General features: G+C 42.4%; 1 protein-coding gene across 4 annotated transcripts in view; it reads left to right on the top strand.

Annotated features, from left to right (window-relative positions):
• Positions 1-24,853, top strand: part of RPS6KA2 (ribosomal protein S6 kinase A2) — a 468,026-nt gene that overhangs the window by 370,632 nt on the left and 72,541 nt on the right. For all 4 annotated transcript variants that reach the window (XR_006289668.1, XM_043543199.1, XM_007071080.4 and 1 more), the window contains 3 exons: positions 10,792-10,862; positions 11,853-11,941; positions 21,831-21,895. Coding sequence is in view for 3 of the 4 variants with exons in the window: in XM_043543199.1 (XP_043399134.1) it covers positions 10,792-10,862; positions 11,853-11,941; positions 21,831-21,895 (225 nt within the window). In the remaining variant the exon portion in view is untranslated. The remainder of the gene's footprint in view (positions 1-10,791; positions 10,863-11,852; positions 11,942-21,830; positions 21,896-24,853) is intronic.

Below are 24,853 nucleotides of genomic sequence, written 5' to 3'. Positions count from 1 at the left end.
ATGTAAAGGTGTGTAAAGGTATGGTTTATCATGACCAGACTCCTTTTGTTTTCTGTCTTCCTGCCTGCCACTCACCGCTAAGGCCTGAGATTTCAGATTCCCGCTCAGAGGTCTGTTCTAGTGGTGTTATAAAAGCTTTTCACCAAGAGAATCAGTATGAAGAGTTAATTGATTTAAAAGGCTAAAAAGTTGTGGATAAACCTAGTCCATTTTCTGCTACACATTGAGAGGTTTGGTAACAACCCCATTAGATGTAGATCCCTGGTGGGTTGGGCTATCATTGAGATAGCATGTGCAAGTCTAATGGGAGGCCTGTAGTCACAATGGTCTCTTAGCATGCTTTCTGGCTAATTTACAGAGCTCCAGACCTCGAGGAGGCTGTTTGTTTTTCCTGAAGTGAAGAGAGTTAGACACTCTACAGACAACTTCATATGCATGTGGTGGGATGTGAGCGATGACTGGGCTTGAGGTCCCAAATAAAAAGATACGTGTTATTTGCAATGTAGTGAATGCATAAAGAACAAAGTGAAGTGCCTTTCTTTAGTTGCTGCACCTGTAGAATTTGTAGAGAGGGGAGATGCTAATGAACATCTTACTCTGCTTCTGGCCAGACCGAGAATGTTTTGCTCTGATAATTTTTGCCTTAAACCTAACTGTACTATGGAGCTCTATACACCAAGGACTGTACAGTGTACACACACGTACCTGGTTAGATCAATACCAAGCATCACAGCAAGACTACCTCCTTTGCAAAATCCAAGTCTAACAATGTCCTTCTATTTTCATTGTGAGGGATGCTTTTCATAATTCAGATTATTTTGCATGTGAATAGCAGTCGTTAGGTGGAGCTCTTCAAGCTCTTTACAAACACTAATTAATTATGCCTCTTGGGAGGTAGGTGATGCAATTCTGTCCACCCACCTGAGGGCGAGCTTCTACAAGCACCAAGGATCTGCTCATGTTCTGCGGTGCAGCTCCATCCCAGACCTTCCAGTGAACCCTTCAGTTCACTTTCTCTCCCCCACCGCCACCCCCGCCCGCCACCGCCGCTCTACAATGCTCTCCTTCTTCCTGGGAGCAGAAGTTTCCCATCTGCTCTCCTCCGCTAAACCTTCCACTTGCCCCAGTGACCCAATCCCTTCCCATCTCCTGATCTCCCTCACATCCGCTCTCATCCCCTCATTTACACTTCTCCTTAACTGCTCGCTCTTCTCTGGCTCTTCCCCTCACAATACAGGCATGCTTTAGTCTCTCCATTCTTAATAAAAATTACCCTTCACCCTACTTGCCTCTCCAACTACTGCCCCCTCTCCCTTCTCCCCTTTGTCTCTAAACTCATTGAACACACACTTTACAATCGCTGCCTGGAGTTCCTTACCTCCAATTTCATCCTAGATCCTCTCCATTCTGACTTCTACCTCATCAGGGCTGGCTCTACTATTTTTGCTGCCCCAAGCAGTGAAAAAAACCGTTGCCACTGAATTGCCGCTGCGGACGGCAGAAGAGAGAAGCTGCCACTGAATTGCCACTGCCGCGGAAACACTGCCGCCCATTTCTGACTGCCGCCCCAAGCACCTGCTTGGAACGCTGGTGCCTGGAGCCGGCCCTGTACCTCGTGCCCTCCACTGAAACTGCTCTGGCCAGAGTTTCTAATGATCTCGTCTTCGCCAAGTCTCAGCACCAGTACTCCATCCTCATCCTTCTTGACCTGTCAGCCACCTTTCACACAGGCGACCATGCTCCTCTTTCTGAAATTTTATCTCTCCTGTCTTCCATGATTCTGTCCTCTCCTGGTTCTCCTCCTACCTCTCTAGTAACTCACTCAACGTATTCTTCAGAGGATCCTCCTCATCCCCCCTTCAGCTTTCTGTGGGAGTTCCACACGGCTCTGTCCTTGGTCCCCTTCTCTTCTCCCACTACAGTTTTTCTCCGAGTAATCTCATCTGTAAACAAAATTCAATGACTATCTCTATACGGAAAACTCACAGATCTACCCCTTATCCCAGACTTGTATCCTTCTGCTTAAATGAAGTTGTTGACCTGTCTCTCTGACATCTCATCCTTGTAGATGGCTCGCCATCAGCTCAAGATCAATGCAACAAAGCTCCTAATCTCCCCCTTTTCCTGCCCAAATCCTCTGAAATCTCCTTTCTCAAGCACTGTGAACTACACCACTATATCATCTTGGACTCAGACCTCTCTCTAGGTCTCTCATCCAGGCTATGTCTAAGTCTTGTAGATTCTGTCTGCATAACATCTCTAAGGTACGGCCTTTCTTTTCTGTCCACACAGCTAAAACACTCATAATTATATCTTGATTACTGCAACATCCTTTTCTCTGGCCTTGAGAAATGCAATTTTGCCCCATTCATATCTATTCAAAAATTTTCCAAGCTCATCATTTTGACCGTGTCATCATTCTTTGTGCAACCCTTCCCTGGCTCCTTTTTCTCTATCATACCAAACATATGCTACTTGTCTTCACTTTCCAGGCCCTTCACTGCCTATTCCCATCCTATCTATCATCTCCATTCAGTATCAAAAGGCTGACTTGCGTGTTGATCAGCCCATAATGCCAACATCCATTGTTCACTTGTCACATTTTCAAACAAGCACGTTTGTGTTTTCTCCCATCACACCTGAGAGGGACTCCCCATTAGCATCCACAGAGGTACCTCAGAATAGTCCTTCAAACCCCTCCTTAAAACTATCCTTTGCCATGATGCCTACAAAAAGATTGACAGTGGTGTTGGGGTTCTCCCAGGACCTCTTCCATTCAGCCTCTAAGAACTCAGTTAGACTTCAGTTTTGTCACTCTGGTTCTTTTATTTGGCAAACAGCAAAGCTATGCTGAGTTGATCAGACTCAAGTGTAGGGGATGGGCACATAGTGAGCCACATATCCAAAGTTACACAGCAAACCTCTTCCTTTATATACATTTACACATTACACTGGAAAAAAGAAAAGGAGGACTTGTGGCACCTTAGAGACTAACAAATTTATTTGAGCATAAGCTTTCGTGAGCAACAGCTCACTTATTCGGGTGCATGCACTGGTTTACTATACATTGCATCACACATTTGGGGATCGGCTTGGTTATTTTGTAGGAACCAATCCCTGAATACCACGCACTGTTCATGCACAATTTACTCTTTACCTTATCTTAGGTTCCAGGCTTATCTTATCCATTGTTATCTTGTCCATTGTAAATGGTTCCATGGGTGTTCCCCCTTATCTTAGCTTGTACAGACGTTCTCTTTACAGCCTGCTGATGCATTTACCTCCCAAATCCTGTCTCTCAAAAAATGAGGCCTCACCCATGTCCAGTTACTCATGTCAAGCCAACCTTACACTCCACCACTTTTGTTTTTCTTTTTTATACTAGCATTTGTTTTATTTGCATTATATTCCTGTCTTTCTGTGCATTTTTTCAAGTTTAGTACCCAGCAACACATCTTAAACGCTACAGTAGTTATTTGAACTACTATTAATGCTAGGCTTAAAGTACAAACTAGGGGGCGCACTCTCACCTGTGGCCGGGATTCTCAACCTGTTTCTTTGCGGACCCCTCAGCATGCTTGTTTGGGTGGTATCAGGGCCCAGCAGGGCTCAGGCCATCTCTGCAAGGCACGGGAAGGGAGTGCCACCTCCACCTCCTGACTCACTTCAGCAGGCCACCCAGCCCATCTGGGATGGGGAGTGGGAGGGGATCAGCTCAAAAAGTTAGAAAACCACTCAGGGTGCAGGGAGATGGGGTAGCTAGGGGCTGTGTGCAGGCAGGAGTGTAGCTCAGAGTGCAGGGAGGGGTAGCTAGGGGCTGTGTGCGGACAGTGGGGTAGCTCAGGGTGCAGGCAGGCAATAGCTAGGGGCTGTGTGCAGGTGGGGGTAGTTCAGGGTGCAGAGAAAGGGGTATCTAAGGGCTGTGTGTGGGCTGGGGGGTAGCTCAGGGTGCAAGGAAGGAGTAGCTAGGGGTGGTGTGCAGTGAGGGATGTAGTTCAGGATACAGAGATGGGTAGGTAGGGGCTTTGTCCAGGCAGGGAGTAGCTCAGGGTGCAGGCAAGGGGAAGCTAGGGGCTGTGTGTGGGCAGGGGGGTAGTTCAGGGTGCAGAAAAAGAGGTAGCTAGGAGCTGTGTGCTGGGAGGGCACCCCCCACTGTGGTTGCTGCTTCCCAAGGGCTCTGTCAGCCCTGGAGCCTGGTCCCCCCACCCAGGCAGCTCTTACCAGCTGCACAAGCAGTCAAGAGGGGCCGGGAGCTGAGGAGCAGCCACAGTCCCAGGCACCAGCAGCAGAAGGAGGAGACAGGGAAGCACTGCGGCTGACTGTTCCATGGCACCAGCCAGAGCAGGAGCCACCCCACCCTGCCCGTCTCCAGCTTCTGTCCTTCGACCTGGCCAAGGGCCGGGACCTCAGGGGCAGGGGAAGAGGAGGGAGGGTGGGACTTCCCCGCTCTGGTTACATTATTAGGAGTTACAGCACTGCAGTTTGGGGGTGCAGGGGGGGCAGCTCCTCCCATCACACCCCAACTCCACCCATGGGCTTGGGGTGCTGAATCTCACGGACCCCATGAAACCAGCTCATGCCGCCACCCAGGGGGCCACAGACCTCTCAGTTGAGAACCATTGACCTATGGTATAGCCCATCAGCATGTAAGTTTACATTATAAGCTTGCTTTGCCTTTAAAGCATTTTTTCGTCATTTCAACTTTGTTTTATTTTAATTGCATTATAAAAAACTTGTACAAAATATAAAAATATTTTTATTTATTACTATAGCAAATGTAGGTGTGAAACAGAATACAGACTAATTAAAATACCATTCCCTGGGTTCTGGTGCGCTGAGACCACTGCTTATGTCTTGCTGACTAGTACTGTCTTGTTGTTTTCTTGTACTCCCCTGTCTGTCTGTATCCATCTGTTGTCTCTCGTCTTATCCTTAGATTGTAAGCTCTTTGGGACCGGGACCATCTTTCTGTGCGGTGATTGTACAGTGCCTAGCATAATGGGGCTCTGGAAATCTGAGACACTGAGCAATTAAGTGACTTTGCCCAAGGCCACCTAGCAAGTGACTGGAAAAGATGAAAGTGAGAGTAGAGTCCAAGAGTCCTGACTGGATGTTCAACTCTCTGAAACCAAGTGATTTCAGGGTCCTAGTGCAACTTTGAACATCATCCCAGGCTCACAACATTTCAGCAGACCTGGAGTGAAGTAGTTTGGGCAACCTATCCTTTCCCCATACTCTGTTAAGGTTCGTCTGGCCATCACCCCCAGCTCTCAACTTAATTTTGTCAGCTCACTGGATCTCATTGAAGATAAACTCTTCCCCCTCACTCCCTCATTGAGTGTAGTTTCCCCATCTCCTGGTCTTCAGAGGACACTATGTGGCGGCTGCTTCTCTTATCTTGCTGCTTTGTGGGATCACCAGGTAAATGTTACTGCCTCTCCCAATCAAAAACGTATGATGAGGTGAAGTAGGAGAGAGGAAACACTTCCTCTTCTGCAGTAGCTGGCGGTAGGATGAGGCAGGTGTGTATGGCATCCAATAATTTCTAACGTGGTAGCTAAGGAGCCCTCAGGGATTCCCTAGCAACTTCTTATTAGAGAAGGGAAACCTCATGATCCATAGCATGCTCTTGCTAGTTTTTCCCCTCCCACTGCTCATTAGTAAGTGGTGAGAGGTCAGGATTAGGGAAAAGCAGTAGTCTTTCAAAGATACTGGATGGAGTGGGCACACAGTGTGTCTGAATATGGGGGTTCATGATGGAGCAGGTGAAAGGGGAGGGAAGTTGTCAGGGACACAGCCACTGGGCCCCCTAGAAGACCAGCAGGGTAAGCAGGTGGTACACAAGGAACAAGCTATGAGATGGCTTATGTATTGGGAGGGGTGGAGCCTGAATCTCTCAGCAGAACTGCAGGGTTCTGTGATGGCTTTGGTGTCAGCTCACATCACCCTAATCCTGCAGTTTGGTTACTCCTAGGCCTGACACCCAGTCAATCTGCTGTGACCATCAGACAGCAGTGTATCTATGTGCAGGGGTGTCAGCTGTGAGGGCTAACTTCTTTGGTCAAGTCTCATGTTCCGTATTGAACAGAATTCTTAATTCTTTGATAATAAACAGGAAACCAGGGGTGTGCCGTGCAGTGGCATTAGCTGGTGATAACATAAGCTATTTCAATTTACAAGGATGTTTTTCTGTTTACTTAATGCTTGCTAACCTTCTCCAACATTATGTTAAACACAATGGCATTGCAGTTACAGAAACATCAATGCTTTCCTCCAGACCCTGCCTTGATTCAGATCACTGAAGGAAAAAGCATTGATGCATACAATGTGCTGGAGCCACGCTGCACTGACTTTTAAATATTGATGTTAGGTGCATGTCTTTTGAATTTGATTTCATCTTTATATTAGAACCATGTAATTGTAGAAATGTGGTAACAAAGTACTAGTGATTGAGACATTGCGGTAAATGTTCTGTATGGTGCTCAAGGGAGTTACTAGCACAACTCCCTAATGCCAGTCAACAAATGTCTCTCTTTTTTAAAGAACACTGTGTAGGCAGTGTGCCGTCTCCTGGGCTGGCAGAGCCCTCAGGGAGCAGCAAACGCTGTGGAAGGGTGCCCTCTGGGCACACAGCTCCTACCTACCCCTCTCCCTGCACCCTGAGCTACCCCCCTGCCTGCCCACAGCCCCTAGCAACCCCTCTCCCTGCATTCTGAGCTACCCCCCTGCCTGCATACAGCCCCTAGCTACCCCCTGCCTGCACCCAGAACTATTCCCCCACCTGCCCACAGCCCCTAGCAACCCCTCTCCCTGCACCCTGAGCTGCCCCCCTGCCTGCACATAGCCCCTAGCTACTACCCCCATCCCTGCTCCCTGAGCTACCACTCTGCTCTTACTTTCAGGCTGATTTGCCTTCTCTGCCCACACTGTAAATACAGGTCTTTTTATGGACTCCCTTGTGAATGGAAACTGCAGTCTTTTTCTTCCTATATGATCAATGGCCAGGCTGTCACTCATATTACTGTCTCCTGCCTCAAATGTGTCAGGCTATGCCTTATACCAAAATGAAAAAAACTGCAGCCACTTTTAATTTTCTTAAATTAGGATTTTAAGAGCAAGAAGCTCACAAGAGAAGAAAGCATGAAAACCATAATGTGTTAGATACTCAAACATCCATGCTTCTTGAAATATGGGGACAATTCAGTATAATGCATATTACTTTTCTTACCACTTAATGGAAGGGTACTTAAGTCTCATTTTTAAAAATGACTTGGGTGCTTTCAATGGGACATTGGCTCCTAAGTCACTTAGGCACTTCTGTGAATTTTACCCAAAATCTTTTTCCCCTCTAATAAAACAGCTACTTCTCTCTGACCCTCCAAGCCAACCACCCTTCCTCACTTTTCTGGCCCTTTGTTTTCTGAGTCTGGCTTATAATTGCCCACAAATATTTGAAAGTCCTCTGTCTCCTTTCAAGTGCCTGTTTTCAGTAGCTTCAGCGAGCTTGTTGGTGACTAAAGTTAAGCCTCAACCCTTCCTCTCATTCTGTCTCCTCCCCACAAAACTATTATAACTATTTAATGGTTGTGTTTACTCTGTGGTCCAAGTTATTAAATCATCACGTACTTTTCCTGGTGACTATGGTTGCTGAAGAAGGAATTTTAGGAGTCCTTATCATTCAAATAGCCTCCTGACATAGTTCTGATTGTGCCTAGGCCTTTATAAGTTCGGGCATGACATGGGCATGAAAGCTTTCCCTTTTAGTCACAGAACTTCCCTCCACTTAAAACAGGAAATGCAGTCGTTTTGGTATGGCAAATACTGTAGCATCTGTTGGTAAGTTTTTCATAGTGACCATTGCATCTTATTGAATGATAGTGGGAACTGCAAAATACAGCTGACTGGTTAGAGAGTCCATGACCAGAATGCTAGAGGGGTAAAGAGGTAAAAGACACCATTTATTTATTTATGTATTTATTTTATGGACATGTATTAGTCTGTCACACCTCTCCCCTTCAGACTGCTAGCACTGCTACTAAGGAAGAGGAACTGTTTCAGAATAGAATGGTACATGTTTTTGGACATTTTAAATGAAATTAGCCCCCGGTAACTTGGCAACTTGTTTTTGCAGGCTATGGTTTCATGAATTATTGCTATGCAGACACTGCCAAATGCATTGTGCTGTGAGTCTCATAGGTGAAATTAGGCTTGATTTCTATTTACATTGGATAACTTAGTGCTAGGGAAACCATGTCTGAACTGAAGATTTAATATGCATAATGTTTCAGTGTGGTTGATAAATTGTCACTTTTAGGTGACCTGATTTAAATGTCTATACAGAATAGAAGACTTTAAGTTCAAGCAATAATGTCTAAATAGCCCCAACCACTGTTAAGAGTTTAAAATGAGGTGCTGATGAGAGAAGACAAAGCTAGTTAGCATATATTTAATGAAATATGTACAAAAGTCAGAATATTTATTTGATAAAAATTGCAACGTCAGCTTTGAAGAGCAGATGTTAAGATAACATAGGAAATAAATCGAGTACAATGGCACTTTGCAATGAGTTTCAATTTTAAGAAATGCCCTGATCTCACTGGAGTTTTACCTTGTCTGAATATTTCTGTTTCATCTCTCTTTATCATAGGAAGTTCTCTTACCTGCCATATGCACATTTCTCATAAAGGAAAAACATATTGTATCCAGCAAGAAACATTCCTGCCTCACATCTTGAAATTTGATTTAGAGATTCAAATTCTGCCCTCCCTTCTGCTGGTGGAACTCTGTGTCATGGTGTTGCCCCATTGAAGTCTATAGGGTTTAGCTTTTATTTTTCTAAATTTCAGGGAGAAAAAAATAGTAATTTTTTGAACTTCCCGTGGGTTAGGTTTTTTTAATCATTGGGAGTTTTGTACAGATTTTAAAAAGTCATTATCCTTTAAAACACAGGGCAGCCATTCCTTAGGGCTTTTATGTTTTCCCTTTTATGTCTTTTAAATTGCTGAAATGGATATGAGTATAACTCTAAACTAAATTTAGTATTTAATCATCGTTTGTGTTAATCAAAGCAGAGCAGATTCATAGATATTAAGGTCAGAAGGGACCATTATGATCATCTAGTCTAAACTCCTGCATGATGCAGGAGTCAGAATCTCACCCACCCACTCCTGCAATAAACCTCTCACCTATGTCTGAGCTATTGAAGTCCTCAAATCATGGTTTAAAGACTTCAAGGTGCAGAGAATCCTCCAGCAAGTGACCTGTGTCCCATGCTACAGAGGAAGGCGAAAAATCCCCAGGGCCTCTTCCAATCTGCCCTGGAGGAAAATTCCTTCCCGAAACCAGATATGGCGATCAGCTGAACCCTGAGCATATGGGCAAGATTCACCAGCCAGATATCTAGGAAAGAATTCTTTGTAGTAACTCAGATCCCACCCCATCTAACATCCCATCACAGGCCATTAGCACTGTCCTGATTACTCCTAAACTAATATTTACTAACTAGCACAAGGTAATTAAAAATGTAGGTTAAAGAAAGGCAAAGAGAACGAAGCATGATCTTCTAGCACTCAGGCCGCTGGACTGAGAGCCATGAGACCTGGGTTCTGCTACAAGTTCTGACAATGGCTTGTTTTTTGACCTTGGGCAAATCATTCTGCCTTTCTGTGCCTCAGTTTCCCCAGTTGGGATAATGAGGCTTGCCCACTTTTATAACATACTTTGAGAGAGAAAGGTTTATAAAGTCACTGTGAGTGCTAAGTATTATTATGAAGTACTTAGGGGAATTATTGATCTATTTAATTTGGAAAGGGGGGAGTCCAGCTATGGGTTGAATAGTACCTTAATGCACAAGTGGTCCCCCAGAAATCAAAGGAGCTACTCCTCTGGTAAGGTACAACTCAACAGAAGGGTGGCAGAATCTGGCACTTGTAAATATGAGATTAACTATAACCACAAATATTAAACAGTATATTTATTTACTGTTAAAACACCCAAGACCTTACTTGGCCCTGACATAAGCAGACAGAATGCCTATTGACCTCAGTGGAAGTTGTCCTCATTTATGGCAGAGCTGAATTATGTCCCTGATCCTTGTTTTCCAGTGCACAATACCCATCATTGCTTATCATGGGGAATTAGCTACTACTTGTACATGCAAACAGTGCGGTGGCTAGCACTGTGTGAAACTCTCACAATTCAACTCCAACCAGGCAAGCTCCCTTGATTTGGGCTTTTGTTACAAATGTGACATTCCAGTCAGGGTTGCTGAAAGAATCACTGCATTTCAGAGGAATGTTGGATGACTGATGCTTTCAGATGGACGGCAGGCAAAAATTGGTGACCACTCTGGGCTTTTGCTTTGAGTTTGTGGGTTCATTTAAACCTGAAACTCAAAGCAAAAATCATGGGGGTATGAACCCAGATGGAAAAAAAGTTCATGCAAACCCATGAGCACCAGACTTTTGTGCATCTCAGCTACTGCATGATTCTCCACACTACTGATGTGAACAGTTCCTTAGGCAGCTCTTTGAATTGAAATATAGTGCTGGTCTCTGATGTCCAATACCGTAGAAATGGGCTTGCCATAATAAAATCTCTTTTTGTATAGCTACAGTTTTTTAGACCTTTTTTGGCATAAACAGTACATTTTTACGAAATACTCATTGGTGTTTGAAATTAATAGAAAACAAGATAATGGAAAGTATTACAGTATGGTGCACTGTCAGATGGAATCTTATATAAATACTGTATGTGCTTATTTGATTTATCATTTTTATTGTTATTCTACAGTTTGAGATGCTGACAGGGTCATTACCATTCCAGGGAAAAGACAGAAAGGAGACAATGGCTCTCATTCTCAAGTAAGTAGTAATGTCTGTTTGGTTTATCTACTAAGTACTTGTTAGCTCTGTTCCTTGGATGGGCCATTGATCTTAAGTACATTTAACTGCATAAAATATATAGAACAAGAATAAATATACACAGAGGCTGAGATTTTCAAAGCTGCACGTGGAGTTAGATGTGCATCTCCTACTAATGTCACCGTTATGATGTGCCTAAATTCCCTAGGTGATTCACCCAGAGTAAATAACTACAAACTGTATTGCTGGTCTATGAGCATTCCATTGAGGGGGTGGCCTTGCAGAAAAAATATATGTGGCCATATAATAAAAGACTGTATGACGATGCATATATAAAAGGGTGCAGAGCTAAACTTGTAGAGACAACCTGCACGTTGTCATTCCTGACTTTCGAGTCCTTTCCTGTGCAAACCTGACATTGATTTAATGCTGAGCATGTGCATAAATGTTTGCACCATAGTCCCTGCCAAATTTCTTATTTCTGCCATCCACCACTGAAGCATCAGAGCTATTAAAAACCAAATACAATTTTTAATAATGCAAAAAGTGTATTTTATTATCACTCTCTTCATTCTTGAAAATGTCTAGGCCATTTGGGGTCAAACTTTCCAAAAAGTTTGCTCTTGGATTGAGAACAAACCTGCCAAATTTAATCCAGAAAGGTAAAACTGAAAAAAGATTATAAATAGCTGAAAATGATCTCTTAGAATTAGTAACCCTTGAGCAACATTAACTATAATATGGTGTTATGTGCTTCCGGTCAGGAGCTGCTCCCAGTGACATCAATGGTAAAACTTCCTTTAACCTCGATGGGTGCAGGACTGGCCCCTCCATTTGTGGGCTCTCTAATCTGTCTAGGTATTATATCTTTGGTGACAAATGTGTATGGGTGTCTGCATGTCCCAATTAATTTCAGTTATAAAATGCAGGTGTGAATTTTGAAATTTTTTGAAAAATATTTTTTTCTTTTCAAGTGTTCTGTTCTTTCAGAGCCAAGCTAGGAATGCCTCAGTTTTTGAGCATAGAAGCCCAAAGTTTGCTGAGAGCCCTCTTCAAAAGGAACCCGTCCAACCGATTAGGTATGGATGCTCATTTGATTTCTGTACGATATGGTGGTGATAATTTCCCTCAATGCATTTTAACTGGTTGTTATCCTCTCCATTACATGTACATTTATATTCATATTTATTCTGCAGCAAAACACAAGCATTACTAGAGAGAGAAGCAAGGAAGTCAAGCATAGCATTAGAATCCAAAGCATGAGATTAATTCATGATTTATTTCTTCAGCGAAGAGGGGAAGTAAATCACCAACCTTTATGAATTGCATAAGAAAACTCCTGTGGATAGTAATACAGGAAAATGAGAACCCAGTCAGGTATTTTAATGAGCTCTCTATATTTCTGCTCCACATCTTGGAAGGGGGTGAAGGAGAGAAGAAGAATTCTTGCAAAGCCACTCTGATTAAATTTCTGTGCCGTCTTGTTTGATTTAGTGGGAGCATTTTGAACAAAGGGCCTGACCCTCTTTATCACCTTAAAATGAATTGTCTGCTTTATCACAAAGATGTTGTTTTACTCTTCTTTCATTATTGCACCCAGTTATGTTTGAATAAGCATAGAGGATGTTTTTGATTTATTTAGGTAAAGCCATCTCTGCCTATACTAAAGAGTTTCGTTAGGAAACTCACGGTATTTTGGGGGGGTTATGTGGGAGACTTAGTGTGTCCATTCATGTTTTAGCAGGTGGTTCCTTTGCAAATTTGTTCCCTAGAGATTTTAGTGAAAAACAAGAGTAACCATAGCAAATTGAGGATATCAAAATCATAGCATTATGTTATTATTTTAAAATGTTACCTCTGTCTGTAAAAATATTGTAGGTTCCTTCCAGCTCTCTCGTCTCTTGCTCTGTTCTGGGTGAATAAGAGAATGACTTGTTTTCTAAAGTAGAGGGGTGCAAGGGGAAAAAATGGTTGCAACAAGATGTGTTTCCTCCTCTATTCTCCCAATTTCTCTGTTCTCTCCTGCCTCCTATTCTCTTACCAGCTTACACCTCCTATGTCCCATGTATCCATTTTTCTTCACTACTATCATCCTCTATTCATTCTCCTTTTCCCATCTTTAAAAGTCTTGAATACGATTGTTATTATCAAATTTAAAAGTCTCGAATACCACTGTTATTACCAAATTTCTAGTACTAGTACGTGATACCTCAGTATACAATTCGGTACAGTTCTCAGATGTGAGACTTAGTGAAGGAAAAAAAGGACAACAAAGAGAAATTTTGAAGCCTGTGATCCTAAAATTCCACCTGACGATGTCGCTAAGAAAAGGTTGAAATTGTTTTCCAAATATATGTGATTTTTCCCCATTTCTGAAATATTAATTTATTGACTCAATAAAGATGCAGTATTAATTTTAACACCTAGAAGGCCATAAACCACTAATAAAATGCAGAGTGTACTGCACAGAACTTCAAAAAATAGTGTTAGTCAAACCTCTGAACATATTCAGAGTTTAGGTTCAACACAAGGGGAAATAATATATTCCTTTATAGCTTTTTGGCTATAATTCCCCATCTGGATACTCTATTCAAGAACAAAAGCTATTTTACTCTAGAATAATTTCTCCTCTTTAGAAATAAGGGAAATAAGGTTTTCCCGTATATTTATAACATACTGTAAGTTATCCTTCTCCACCAATCAGCCACATCATTTAGCTCTTCTGTGTATGCTCTGTTGTATCAGTGGGAGTATATTGCTCTAGAAATTGTAGGTGGCTATAAAGAAAAGGCCTCAAGGAAAAGAAGAATAGTTGATTTTTGACTTCTGTAAGGTCTGTCACAGGAAAGGAAATAACTAATTGGTCCTCATTAAATAGACAGCTGGCTGACATCAGCACCCATGGGGTTTTGGCAACTAATTAATTACTTTCCTTTTTGCAAGTAAGACGCATCATAGTGTAAATACTAAGAAACTTTTGAAAAGCAGGATGCTGTTATCTCCTGTAACTCTTTATGCTGTTTAGATTTTTGCGGAATTGGGAATAGGGGTAGGAGAGCAAAGCTAAATTAAGCATGTAACTTGTTCCAAGATGTGTAAAAAGCAAGTGGTGCAGGAGACATTAACATTCCTTACTGGTCCTTTTCTTTCCCACAATGTGAATCATAGAATATCAGGGTTGGAAGGGACCCCAGAAGGTCATCTAGTCCAACCCCCTGCTCGAAGCAGGACCAATTCCCAGTTAAATCATCCCAGCCAGGGCTTTGTCAAGCCTGACCTTAAAAACCTCTAAGGAAGGAGATTCTACCACCTCCCTAGGTAACGCATTCCAGTGTTTCACCACCCTCTTAGTGAAAAAGTTTTTCCTAATATCCAAACTAAACCTCCCCCATTGCAACTTGAGACCATTACTCCTCGTTCTGTCATCTGCTACCATTGAGAACAGTCTAGAGCCATCCTCTTTGGAACCCCCTTTCAGGTAGTTGAAAGCAGCTATCAAATCCCCCCTCATTCTTCTCTTCTGCAGACTAAACAATCCCAGCTCCCTCAGCCTCTCCTCATAAGTCATGTGCTCTAGACCCCTAATCATTTTTGTTGCCCTTCGCTGGACTCTCTCCAATTTATCCACATCCTTCTTGTAGTGTGGGGCCTAAAACTGGACACAGTACTCCAGATGAGGCCTCACCAGTGTCGAATAGAGGGGAACGATCACGTCCCTCGATCTGCTCGCTATGCCCCTACTTATACATATGGCATGGTATGTTTCTTTGGTGTACATGGCAATCCTCCTCTAACTGAAGTAGTTGGCTTATTGTCTTCATTTGTCTTCAATTCTACAATCTTATTGAAAAATAATAAAAACACTCAAAATGTTTTCATTCATGTTAAGTCATTTAAAGAAATGAGACTGTGGTATTCAAATACACCACTGAAGAGGGAAAAGGTTGATGATAGACTGATACTGATATCAGAATCCCTGTCAGAAGGATGAGTCACACAATAGGGAAGTGTTCCTAAGGCAATAGCAGGGGCAATTGTGAAGGGGCAAGGGATGGAACTGCAGGAGCAAAGAATAGAGGCAGAGAAACATCTGTCATGCCCATCCTAGGGGATGTTACCAGCTGGTCATAGAGTAAGGGCCATAACTGGGTCCTTTGAAACCATAGGATTTTTTCCATTCATTTCAGGGAGACCTGGATTTGGCTCTCAAATTTCGACATTGTGTAATGAAGAAGCATTATTACACATTATGAAGTTATCACTTATCTTTGTACACAAAATGTATTCTTCCCTGTTATTTCTTCTAAACACATTTGCTGGTCCTGATATTCTTCTGATGCTGGGTTTATATTAGTGTAACTTGGTTGTTTTCAGTGGAGTTTCCACTTAGCTATACTAGTGTCAGTGAAATCAGAAGCAGACCTGCCATATATGTTTAATAGGCAATCTGGACTGTGCCTTGAATTTGGATGATGTTTGAAAATTCCTAATAAGAAATCCATGGAACAAGATTTGTAGCTGTCCACGTTTTTGTATTTACTGATTTCTGGCAGCAGCCTGTTCTGTGTTCAGAATACCAGGGGGAACAAATCAAAACTATAAACACACCTATTGGGTCAGCTTGCCCATGAACATGGCTGACAGCCCTGCATGTAATATGCAAGCAATATTTGTTTTTAATACCTAGTCATGAGCCAATGTTTAAGCAGGCTGTCAAATGCAGTTCTTGATCAGTGCACTTTAGCAAACATAATGTCTTGTGTGCATCGAAAGCAGATGTCACATTTACAAAAGCTTGAGTTGACAAGACATTTTACAAAACTGCTTGTTAGGAAGTACACGTATTGCAAATAAAAGGCTTAGTCCGCTGGGGTGCTGAGCACCCACAGCAAGGTACTCAGTGTCCTCAGCTCCCACTAATTTCAGTAGGAACTGAGATGCTCAACACATCTGGAGATGCTCAGCGTCTCACAGGAAATGACTTCAAAATTGCAATGCAGAATCTTCATCTCCAGGTGTTACTTTCCCCCATGGAAGAATGAAAGATGCTATTAATAAAAACAAATCAACCAATCACATGGCACACTCAGTCAAATCTGAAGGTTGTTTAATTATTACTGAACACCTGCTAATTTCCCTCAAGCCAGTAAACTAAACGTGCTGAAAGGAATAAACAAGAAAGATGTTAAATGAAGTCATAAATCAAAAGTAATGAAAGAATTAGACATGTGCCACCAAACCCCACGGAGTTTTGCTAAATAATCAATAGAATACATAAGAAACATAAGAAAGTTGTTAGTGAACAATAGTATCTATGACATTGGTGTGTTTGGTGCCAATACAAATGAGAACCAGTTGTCTCAAAATGGGCACCCAAAGCTTTGAGGTACGCAAAATCAACTGACTCTGTGTAAATTTGAGCCTAAACTATGTGCACCAGAGTTTCCCCATCTGTAAACTGGAGTTAATAAAACTTAACTCTCACATGGTGGCTACAAATGTATACGTGTAAGTGCTAGGTAACAGTAATACCATTGCCCCCATGTCAGGAAGCCCTTTGGACTCCTAGTCCTGCCTGGTTTTATTCTGTTCTCTCTCTCTATTCTATTCTATGCTTTCTCTTCTCTCTCTCTCTATTCAGGCTCTTAGATCACACTCATTATTGTAGTATCTGAGCACTGGTCTACACTGGGGGTGGGGAAGATCGATCTGAGTTATGCAACTTCAGCTATGTGAATAATGTAGCTGAAGTCAACTTACCGTGATGTCTCCACCACGGTGAGTTGACTGCTGCCGCTCCCCCATCGACTCTGCCTGCGGAGTACAGGAGTCGACTAGACATGATAAATCGATCCCCGCTGTATCGATCGCTGACCGTCAATCCGGCGGGTAGTGAAGACATACCCTTAGTGCCTTCCAGTAGTGCATTAAGCAATGTGCTAACATCTGGCACATGTAGCTGGTTGATGCAGGGTCTATTTCACTTCACTAAAAAGGATAATTGTGACCAGATGCGTAACACAATTAATATTAACAACAAAGAGGAAGGAATACAAGCAAGAATATGCACAGAACAGGTTAAAGAATATTTAGGTACGTTAGCTATATTCAAGTTGGCAGGGCCTGATGCTATTCACCCTAGGGTACTTAAGGAACTAGCTGAGGCAATATCAAAACAATTATTTTGTGAGTTCATGGAGAACGGGTGAGGTCCAACAGGCCTGGAGAAGGGCAAACAGAGTACCTATCTTTAAAAAAGGGAACAAAGAGGACCTGGGAAATTATAGAGCAGTCAGCCTAACTTCAATACCTGGAAAGATACTGGAACATATTAAACAATCAGTTTGTAAGCACCTAGAGGATAATAGGGTAATAAGTAATAGCCAGCATGGATTTGTCAAGAACAAATGCCAAACCAACCTAATTTCCTTGACAAGGTTGTACAGGCCTAGTGGATAAGAGGGAAACTAAAAAGATGATATATCTTTATTTTTAGTAAGGCTTTTGACACCGTCCCACATGACAGTATCATAAGCAAACTAGGGAAATGTGGGTTACATAAAAGTACCATAAAGTGGGTGCACAACTGGTTGAAAAACCATGCACAACAAGTAGTCATTGATGGTTTGCTGTCACACTGGGACAACATATCTACTGGGGTCCCACGGGGTTCAGTCCTTTGTCCAGTACTGTTTAGTATTTTCATTAATGACTTGGATAATGATGTGGAGAGAATGCCTATAGCATTTGCAGATGACACCAAGCTGAGAGGCTTGGGAGCATTTTGGACGACAGGATTAAAATTCAAAATGACCTTGACAAATTAGAGAATTGGTCTGAAATCAGCACAATGAAATTCTGTAAAGACAAGTGCGAAGTACTATACTTAGGAAAATCAAATGAACAACTACAAAATGGGGAATAACTGACCAGGCTGCAGTAATGTTGAAAAGGAACTGGGGGTTATAGTGGATCACAAATGTAATGAGGCACAACAGTGTGATGCTGCTGTGAAAAAGGCTATTATTCTGGGGTGTATTAACGGGAGTGTTGTATTTAAGACACAGGAAGCAACTGTTGTACTCTACTCCGCACGGGTGAGGCCTCAGCTGGAGTACTGGGCCCAGTTTTGGGTGCCACACTTTAAGAAAGATGTGGACAAAATAGAGAAAGTCCAGAGCAGAGCAACAAAAATGATAAAATGTTTAGAAAACCTGACCTATGAAGAAAAGCTGCAAAAAATAGGCCTATTTATGAGAAAAGAAGATTTGGGGAGGGATCTGATAAGTCTTCAGATATGTTAAGGGCTGTTATAAAAGATGGTGATCAATTGTTCTCCATTTCCACTGAAGGTAGGAAAAGAAGTAATGGGCTCAATCTGCATCAAGGGAGATTTAGGTTAGATATTGGGAAAAGCTTTCTAACTATAAGGATAATTAAGTGTTGGAATAGTTTACCAAGGGAGGTTGTGGAATCCCCTTCTGTGACACAATTGACCCAGGATTTATACACAGTTTGCTGGTTGACTGAGGTTCACGCTTCCAGCAATGGTAAAATAGTTTCAAGTGATTCTCGAGTAAAGAGGCTGGGGACTGTTAAAGAAAGTATAGTTTTATTGTTTTCTGTTGTTTGTTTTGGGTAAGGGTAGAGCAAAGGAAGGTGTAAAGAAGAGTAAGCCGTAGAGAAGGCAGGAAGAGCAAAGAAACAGATGCTGAGCTCACCAAGAAGCAGTTAGAAGAGCTGTGTGCAGTGAGCTCTATCAGCGGCTGATCAGAAGAAATAGGAGCCGGGGGCCATGCCGCACTCATATGCCATGAGGCAAGATGGGGCACTGCTCCAAACTGGGGAAGGGGTCCCTTTTTCTCCTACAGGGCATGCAAGAGATCAAGCAGATGGTTCCACAGATGATCCAGCAGAGGTGGCAGCAGTGGCAAGAGTATTAGAGCTGTGGAGTCTGGAGTGGAAAAGGCTGCTGGTGGAGGAGAGACAGACAGAGTTGAAGGCCAGGTGTCAGAGTAAGGAGACAGTGCTGGAGCAACAGAAGCTTGCTGACCAGGACAAACGCAAGCAGCTGTAGCAGAAGAGGAGTGGCAAGTTATGCCCATGGAACCCAGGAGAAGGACATAATGGGGTGTGCCTGATAGAAGCTAGCAGATGTGGGTATGATGAATCCCACTACCCTGCCTGTAGCCTGAGTCATTATGAACACTAAAGGTTATTCCAGGATTCTGACTGTGGAAATGCGGGGAAGTGTGTGTTCTTGGTGTGTTGTTTTCTGTAATGAGGTAACAGGATTGAGGCCAAGAGCTCAGGTACAAATGTACTATAGCCAGACACAGTGGTCAAGGCAGTAAACCCTCAATGGGGAAACTGAGTCAGTGTTTGGTAGGTCTGGGGCAAAGCTGAAAGGAGCTAGGGGCCAGGATCTGCTAGGAGTGATGGGACCCTGGCAAAACTAGGTCAATAGCTGTGGGCCTGTACTCTGCTGAGAGTGGTCAGCCTCTGGGAAAGCTGTGGGCCAGCACTCCGCTGGGAGCAGGGCCAGCTCTGGATGGAAAGAGATCCAGTTTCACACCTGGGGTTGACAGAACTCTCTACTGGCCTGGGTGACCCAGATGGGTGTGAAGCAAGTACTGGGGTAGTAGGGATATTAAGAAGGGCAAAAGGTGCCCCTTAGTTTATGGACTCAGGAGAGCTTTGAACAGATGCCTGCAGAGGAGTCAGTAGCTAATCTGACTGGTGGTTCACTACTGTGTGTCAGCAACTCTTGTCATGGCTGACACACTCACTACATCTAACACACTGTTGTCATGGTATATGCCCCAAAAGGTGCCATGTGAGGTATCACTGGAAAACTTCACACTTCCAGCAATAGTAAAATAGTTTCAAGAGATTCTCGAATAAAGAGGCTGGGAAATGTTAAAGAAAGGCTATAGTTTTATTGTTTTCTGATTGTTTGTTTGTTTGTTTGTTCTGGGTAAGGGGCATAGAGCAAAGGAAGGTGTAAAGAGAAATAAGCAATAGGGAAGATCATTAATATTCTTACGCATGTAGGTTTGGGTTGTGTACAAAGAGTGATGGACATGTGCTAGAAGTATGTTTGGACTTATGCATTGCTTGCCAAACAGTCTGCTGTAGACAAAAGAATATATGTTTGTCTGACCAGCCTGTTTGTCAGGTCGAAACAATGAAGGTGCATTTACATAAAATGTAAACAAAGCTATCAATTATCCAGAGAGTGGGGCCAGTAGCTTCTTGTGGGGGTCTGAACTCAAATGATAAGTATCAACTAATTGTATACAATATTACTGTGTTATAAAGTGTATTGAGTAACGTCTTTTGTGAAAGTAAGTGACATGCTGGTGATTAATATCGTTGTGAAATATACATATTAAAGCTATATGAGGAATTATGGATATTCAATGATATTATGCTTTAAATTCTGTGACCAAACACAGGGAAAAACAGGTTTCCCCCAGACTGGAGGGAAGACAGCATTTTGGAACCAAAACAATGAAAGCCTCATTTACACACAAATTAGCACAAGGATGGGATGTGCACAGGAAGGAAAGAACAGCATGAGATCATCCTGCCTCTTAAAACAGAGTCAATGAACTCTGAGTGATATAAGGGGAAACAGAGAGCCATTTTGGCATCTGTCACCTAGAAAGACAAGGGAATCTGGCACTTTGTATATTTGTGGACAGTCCTGACTGAGAGAAAGTCAGCCATGGCTGGAAAAAAGAAAAATCAGTAAGAAACCTACCTTGAACAAAGAGAGTAGCTGATAAGTTAGGTCTTATGCATTAGAAAGCATATTTTTACTTTTATTTGCTTGTAACCATTTTTGTTCTTTGCACATGAATTCACTCAAAACCCATTTCTTTTTGTTAATAAACTTTTCTCTTTTAAACTAAATCAACCGAGTGCTGTGTTTGAATTGAAGTGATTGTTAGCTCCAGTTAAAGTAATAAGCTGTGCTTTTGCCTCTTCAAAGGAACGACGAACCTTATTACTTCTCTGAGTGTTCCAGGTGAGGGCTGGACACTCTATGGCAGGGGAAAATTCAGGACTGGGAGTGTGTTGGGTTCACTCTGCAAGTAGTAACTAAGGCTGGTGGAGACCAGTGTCTGGCTGTTGTGTTGTAAGCAGGCTGCTAGGGTCAGAGTGCTGATCAGGGCTGCACAGAACAGACACTCAGAGTTTCTGGACTGTGAGCCATAGCAGCTGAGCATTGAAGGCACCCAGGGTTACAGGGAAGGCAGTGACACAACCTCTCATTCATCTGGGTTGAACCCCAAAGTATTACACCATCATTAGCAGTTTTTAAGAACAGGTTAGAGAAAACACCTGTCAGGGATGGTCTAGACCAGCAGTTTTCAAACTTTTTGAGCTGAAAGCCTCCCTTTGAGTTACAATTTTTGGTGGCACCTCCCCAATCCAGACAACAATAGAGAGGAAAGGAGAGTCAAGGGGTGGAAGTGGCACTCCCTCCCTGAACCCCGCTGCGTAGGGTTGCCCCAAGCCACCTGCCATCACTGCCCCTGCCAAACATTCCTCTGTGCCCTTCTGGGGGACATGCCCCACAGTTTGAAAACCTCTGGTCTAGGCATACTTGGTCCTACCTCAGTGTGGGAGGATGGATTAGATGACCTCTTGAGATCTCTTCCAGCTCTACATTTCAATTATTCGATTTTCTTATCTAATATGAAGCATGAGAGACTGGCCATGCAGACCTGACACAAGCATACAATCAAAACTCACGTGTTCAAGGGTTTTTCTTTCCTGGGTGTGATGTTTGCATTAACAAAATGTCCTTGTATATTTTTGTGATGGTTTAAACAATTTCTGACATTTCTAAATTTTTTCAAGGGGAAGGGAGGGATATGTTGGTGATGGTTTTAAAGAATACAGCATGTTCCTCTGGCTTGACTTTATTTTGACTCTTTCTTCTTGTTGTCTTGGCAGGTGCTGGCCTCGATGGAGTTGAAGAAATTAAACGGCACCTGTTCTTTGTTACTATAGACTGGAATGTAAGTAGAGCAATATTGTTGCTAATTGTAGTCTGGGATTAGGTAGATTTAGCAAAGGCCAGCTGGAAATTGAGTCTATCATGTAAAAACAAAACAAAACAAAAAAAGCTTACTGGAGTGAGATCTACCATAGAGGGCCCATGAATTAAAGCCTTTTGATTCGCATCCACATTCCTGCTTTTACACGAAAGAAAATAAAGGTCCATTTAGCATCTGCAGCTTTTTCAAACTTTTTGTTTCTGTTTTATCTAATCAGCTGGCTCATTATGATGTAATTTGAATCACTTTCCAGAGGTTCAAAGAATAATTACCACCATTACACTCTGAAGAACTTAATGTACTGATCCCAGGGGTTGGATTAGAATGTAATGGAGCAGCTCTAAATGAAGGAGTTCCTGTGACATTTCATACTAATTCAAAACAAAGCTTAAGGCTTTGGTTGGAAAAAGACACAGCAGGGGAAAGCTATCTGTTCCTTTGGATTCTTCCATTGTTGTGCTCTTACATTTTAATAAATATAACAGTTGAGATTAGAAGTGTTTGACATGATGCATGGAATTGTAACCAATCATTTGCCTTTTTGCAGTCCATTTCATCCCATAATGAAATTAACAGCAGAGCTCAGCTAAGCATTTGATTCAGACCTCACAGAGATTCAAAATAAGCCTTGGCACAAGTTTCATCTTATGAACCAGCGTTAGTGTTAATACAGATTTTGTCCAGATCTACAAAGTTTGAGTTAAAGCTGGATACACAAACTCTTTTTTGCTCTCTCTGAGTATCTGCCAGCATTCTGAAACTTCTGCCGGGTAGAGCCTTTAAAACTCTCTAACCTAATTTTATCTGATGTAATTGGTTCCACAGAAATACCATAAATCACCCTAATATTAGAATTGTATTCAGTGGGGTATATCACGTGGATCAAGTCACATGGCCACTACTCCCACTTCTGGTTTTAGTGAACCTGTGTGAACGCAGCTAAACCAATCAAACCCATCCCTTGTGTGTGGCTTCACAAAAGAGCTAATACCCGGGGGAAACTGTGCTCATTTGAACCCAATTCATTTTCAAACTACAGCCACTGAGCGCCCATGAAAGATCGTTTTAATATTGTAAAAATTCACACACCTGCTTTGAAGTGAACTTTGAAGAGCTGGCTCGGCTCTTGCTAGTACCTCAGGAGCCAATAAAATGAAAGAAAAGTAGAGGTTTAGGTTTTCATCTGCTGCCCAGCTGCCTTGCATCCCATTTTCTTAAGTACTAATTTCATGGATTCTCTTTTCCTTTCCACTACATAAGATTTTACATAGCATTTTCCATTTCAAAGTATTTTTCGAACATTAAGGATTAGGTTGTGTCTGGCCTTGCGAGAGAGAGAGTTCACAAAAGGCCATTCCTTACTGCATCCAGGTTTCTGCTTTTACACGAAAAAACAAAATCAGTATGATTTGAGGCAATATGAGCCTTGAGATGAAACTGGGCCTTTATGTTTTATTATAATGATACAGCCAGCTGTTAACAAGCCCTTCATGGATGAAAACAGAGAGGGGTTGGAGAACAGGAATGGATCTAGCCCAGATGTTTCGTACTGGTGGCTATTTTGTTGCAGAAAAAGTCCCTGATATGTTCATTTTGTTCTTCAACCAAATATATGGTATGCTTTGCTTCAGCTTGCGGGCAGTCAGCAAACGTCAACAATGATAAGCCAAGACTTCAATACTGATAGATTTTACTGCTAGAATATTTGAAGTCCTCAGTGGGGAAGGGACAAGGTGTCTCAGAAATTGCCTATCCCCTTTAACCCACTATGGCAGCTGTGATTGACAGGGACACTGCAGCTGACAGTCCAGAAATATTCAGGGATCATAGGGAAAGCATTTTCCATCAAAAGTCCTCAGGATAAAATCGTCAAAGACCAGAATGAATCTGAGTCTTCTGAGGCTTAGCACAAGGCTGATTTTTTGAAGCAGGCTTTTTCCCAGTACTGGAGTAGCATGGTGACCAGGCAAGCAACCACCACACTTAATCGCATTTGAAAAAAAGGCTCAAAATAGAAAGGAGAACTTTATAGATTCTTGTCTCAGGTATGGTGCCCAGATACCACGGTGATGGGTGCTTTAGAAATGCAAATAGACAAATTATTAGTTTAGATCTTCATTTCACAACACTGTCTATTGAAGTCATTCACTTGGCTTTTGTTAGCAGTGGTTATTTCCTCAAGGACTGGAACAAATTTCTTCACACATTGGGGTAGTTGTGGCATGGTATACTGGTGTAAACCACCCCAATTCCATGTGAGGAAGCATCACATACTAACTTGTTGGGCAAGAATGGGTTAAAGTGTGTAAGCACACTGTCTGAGGTGACCTATTGTTTTGCTTCTAGAAAAGCTTTTTGACACTCACATGACAAAACCCGCTTTTGACCAGACTGCAGTAAACAATTCAGCAGATGCAGTAGAGTTGCTATGTTTGGTACAAATCGGCTATAGTCATTGATAAATCCCAGAAATGATCTAAACTGTGACACATCCTTTGGCGGGGGAGCTTCCAGGACTGTTCCTTCTCTTGAGATTTATGTAGGGCTTGTACATCGATAATATGCCCACAATAACCTATCATGTCCTTGAAAAATTAACATATTATGCAATTAGCTCATACCCTGTATTCTTCCAGATGTTTTAAGACCCCTTTCAGGGTTTCCAGATGTTCTTCATCACTTCCACCAGTCACAATAATGTCATCCAGAGAACACTGTGTACTCAGAATACCTTGCAAAACTTGGTCCATTGCCATATAGCAGGAGCTGAAGCAATACCAAACACTAGTCTATTGAACTGGTACAAACCCGTTTGTGTGTCGATTGTGAGGTTTGCCTTAGACTCTCCCTCAACTTCCATCCATAGGTAGGCCTGTGACAAACCAATTTTGCTGAATGGTTGTCCCCCTGCCAGTGGTG

This window comes from Chelonia mydas, chromosome 3, assembly GCF_015237465.2.
Source record: "Chelonia mydas isolate rCheMyd1 chromosome 3, rCheMyd1.pri.v2, whole genome shotgun sequence".
Classification (NCBI taxonomy): domain Eukaryota; kingdom Metazoa; phylum Chordata; order Testudines; family Cheloniidae; genus Chelonia; species Chelonia mydas.
Note: the sequence above shows the minus strand (reverse complement) of the source record. Positions and strands in the feature narration are given on the sequence as shown.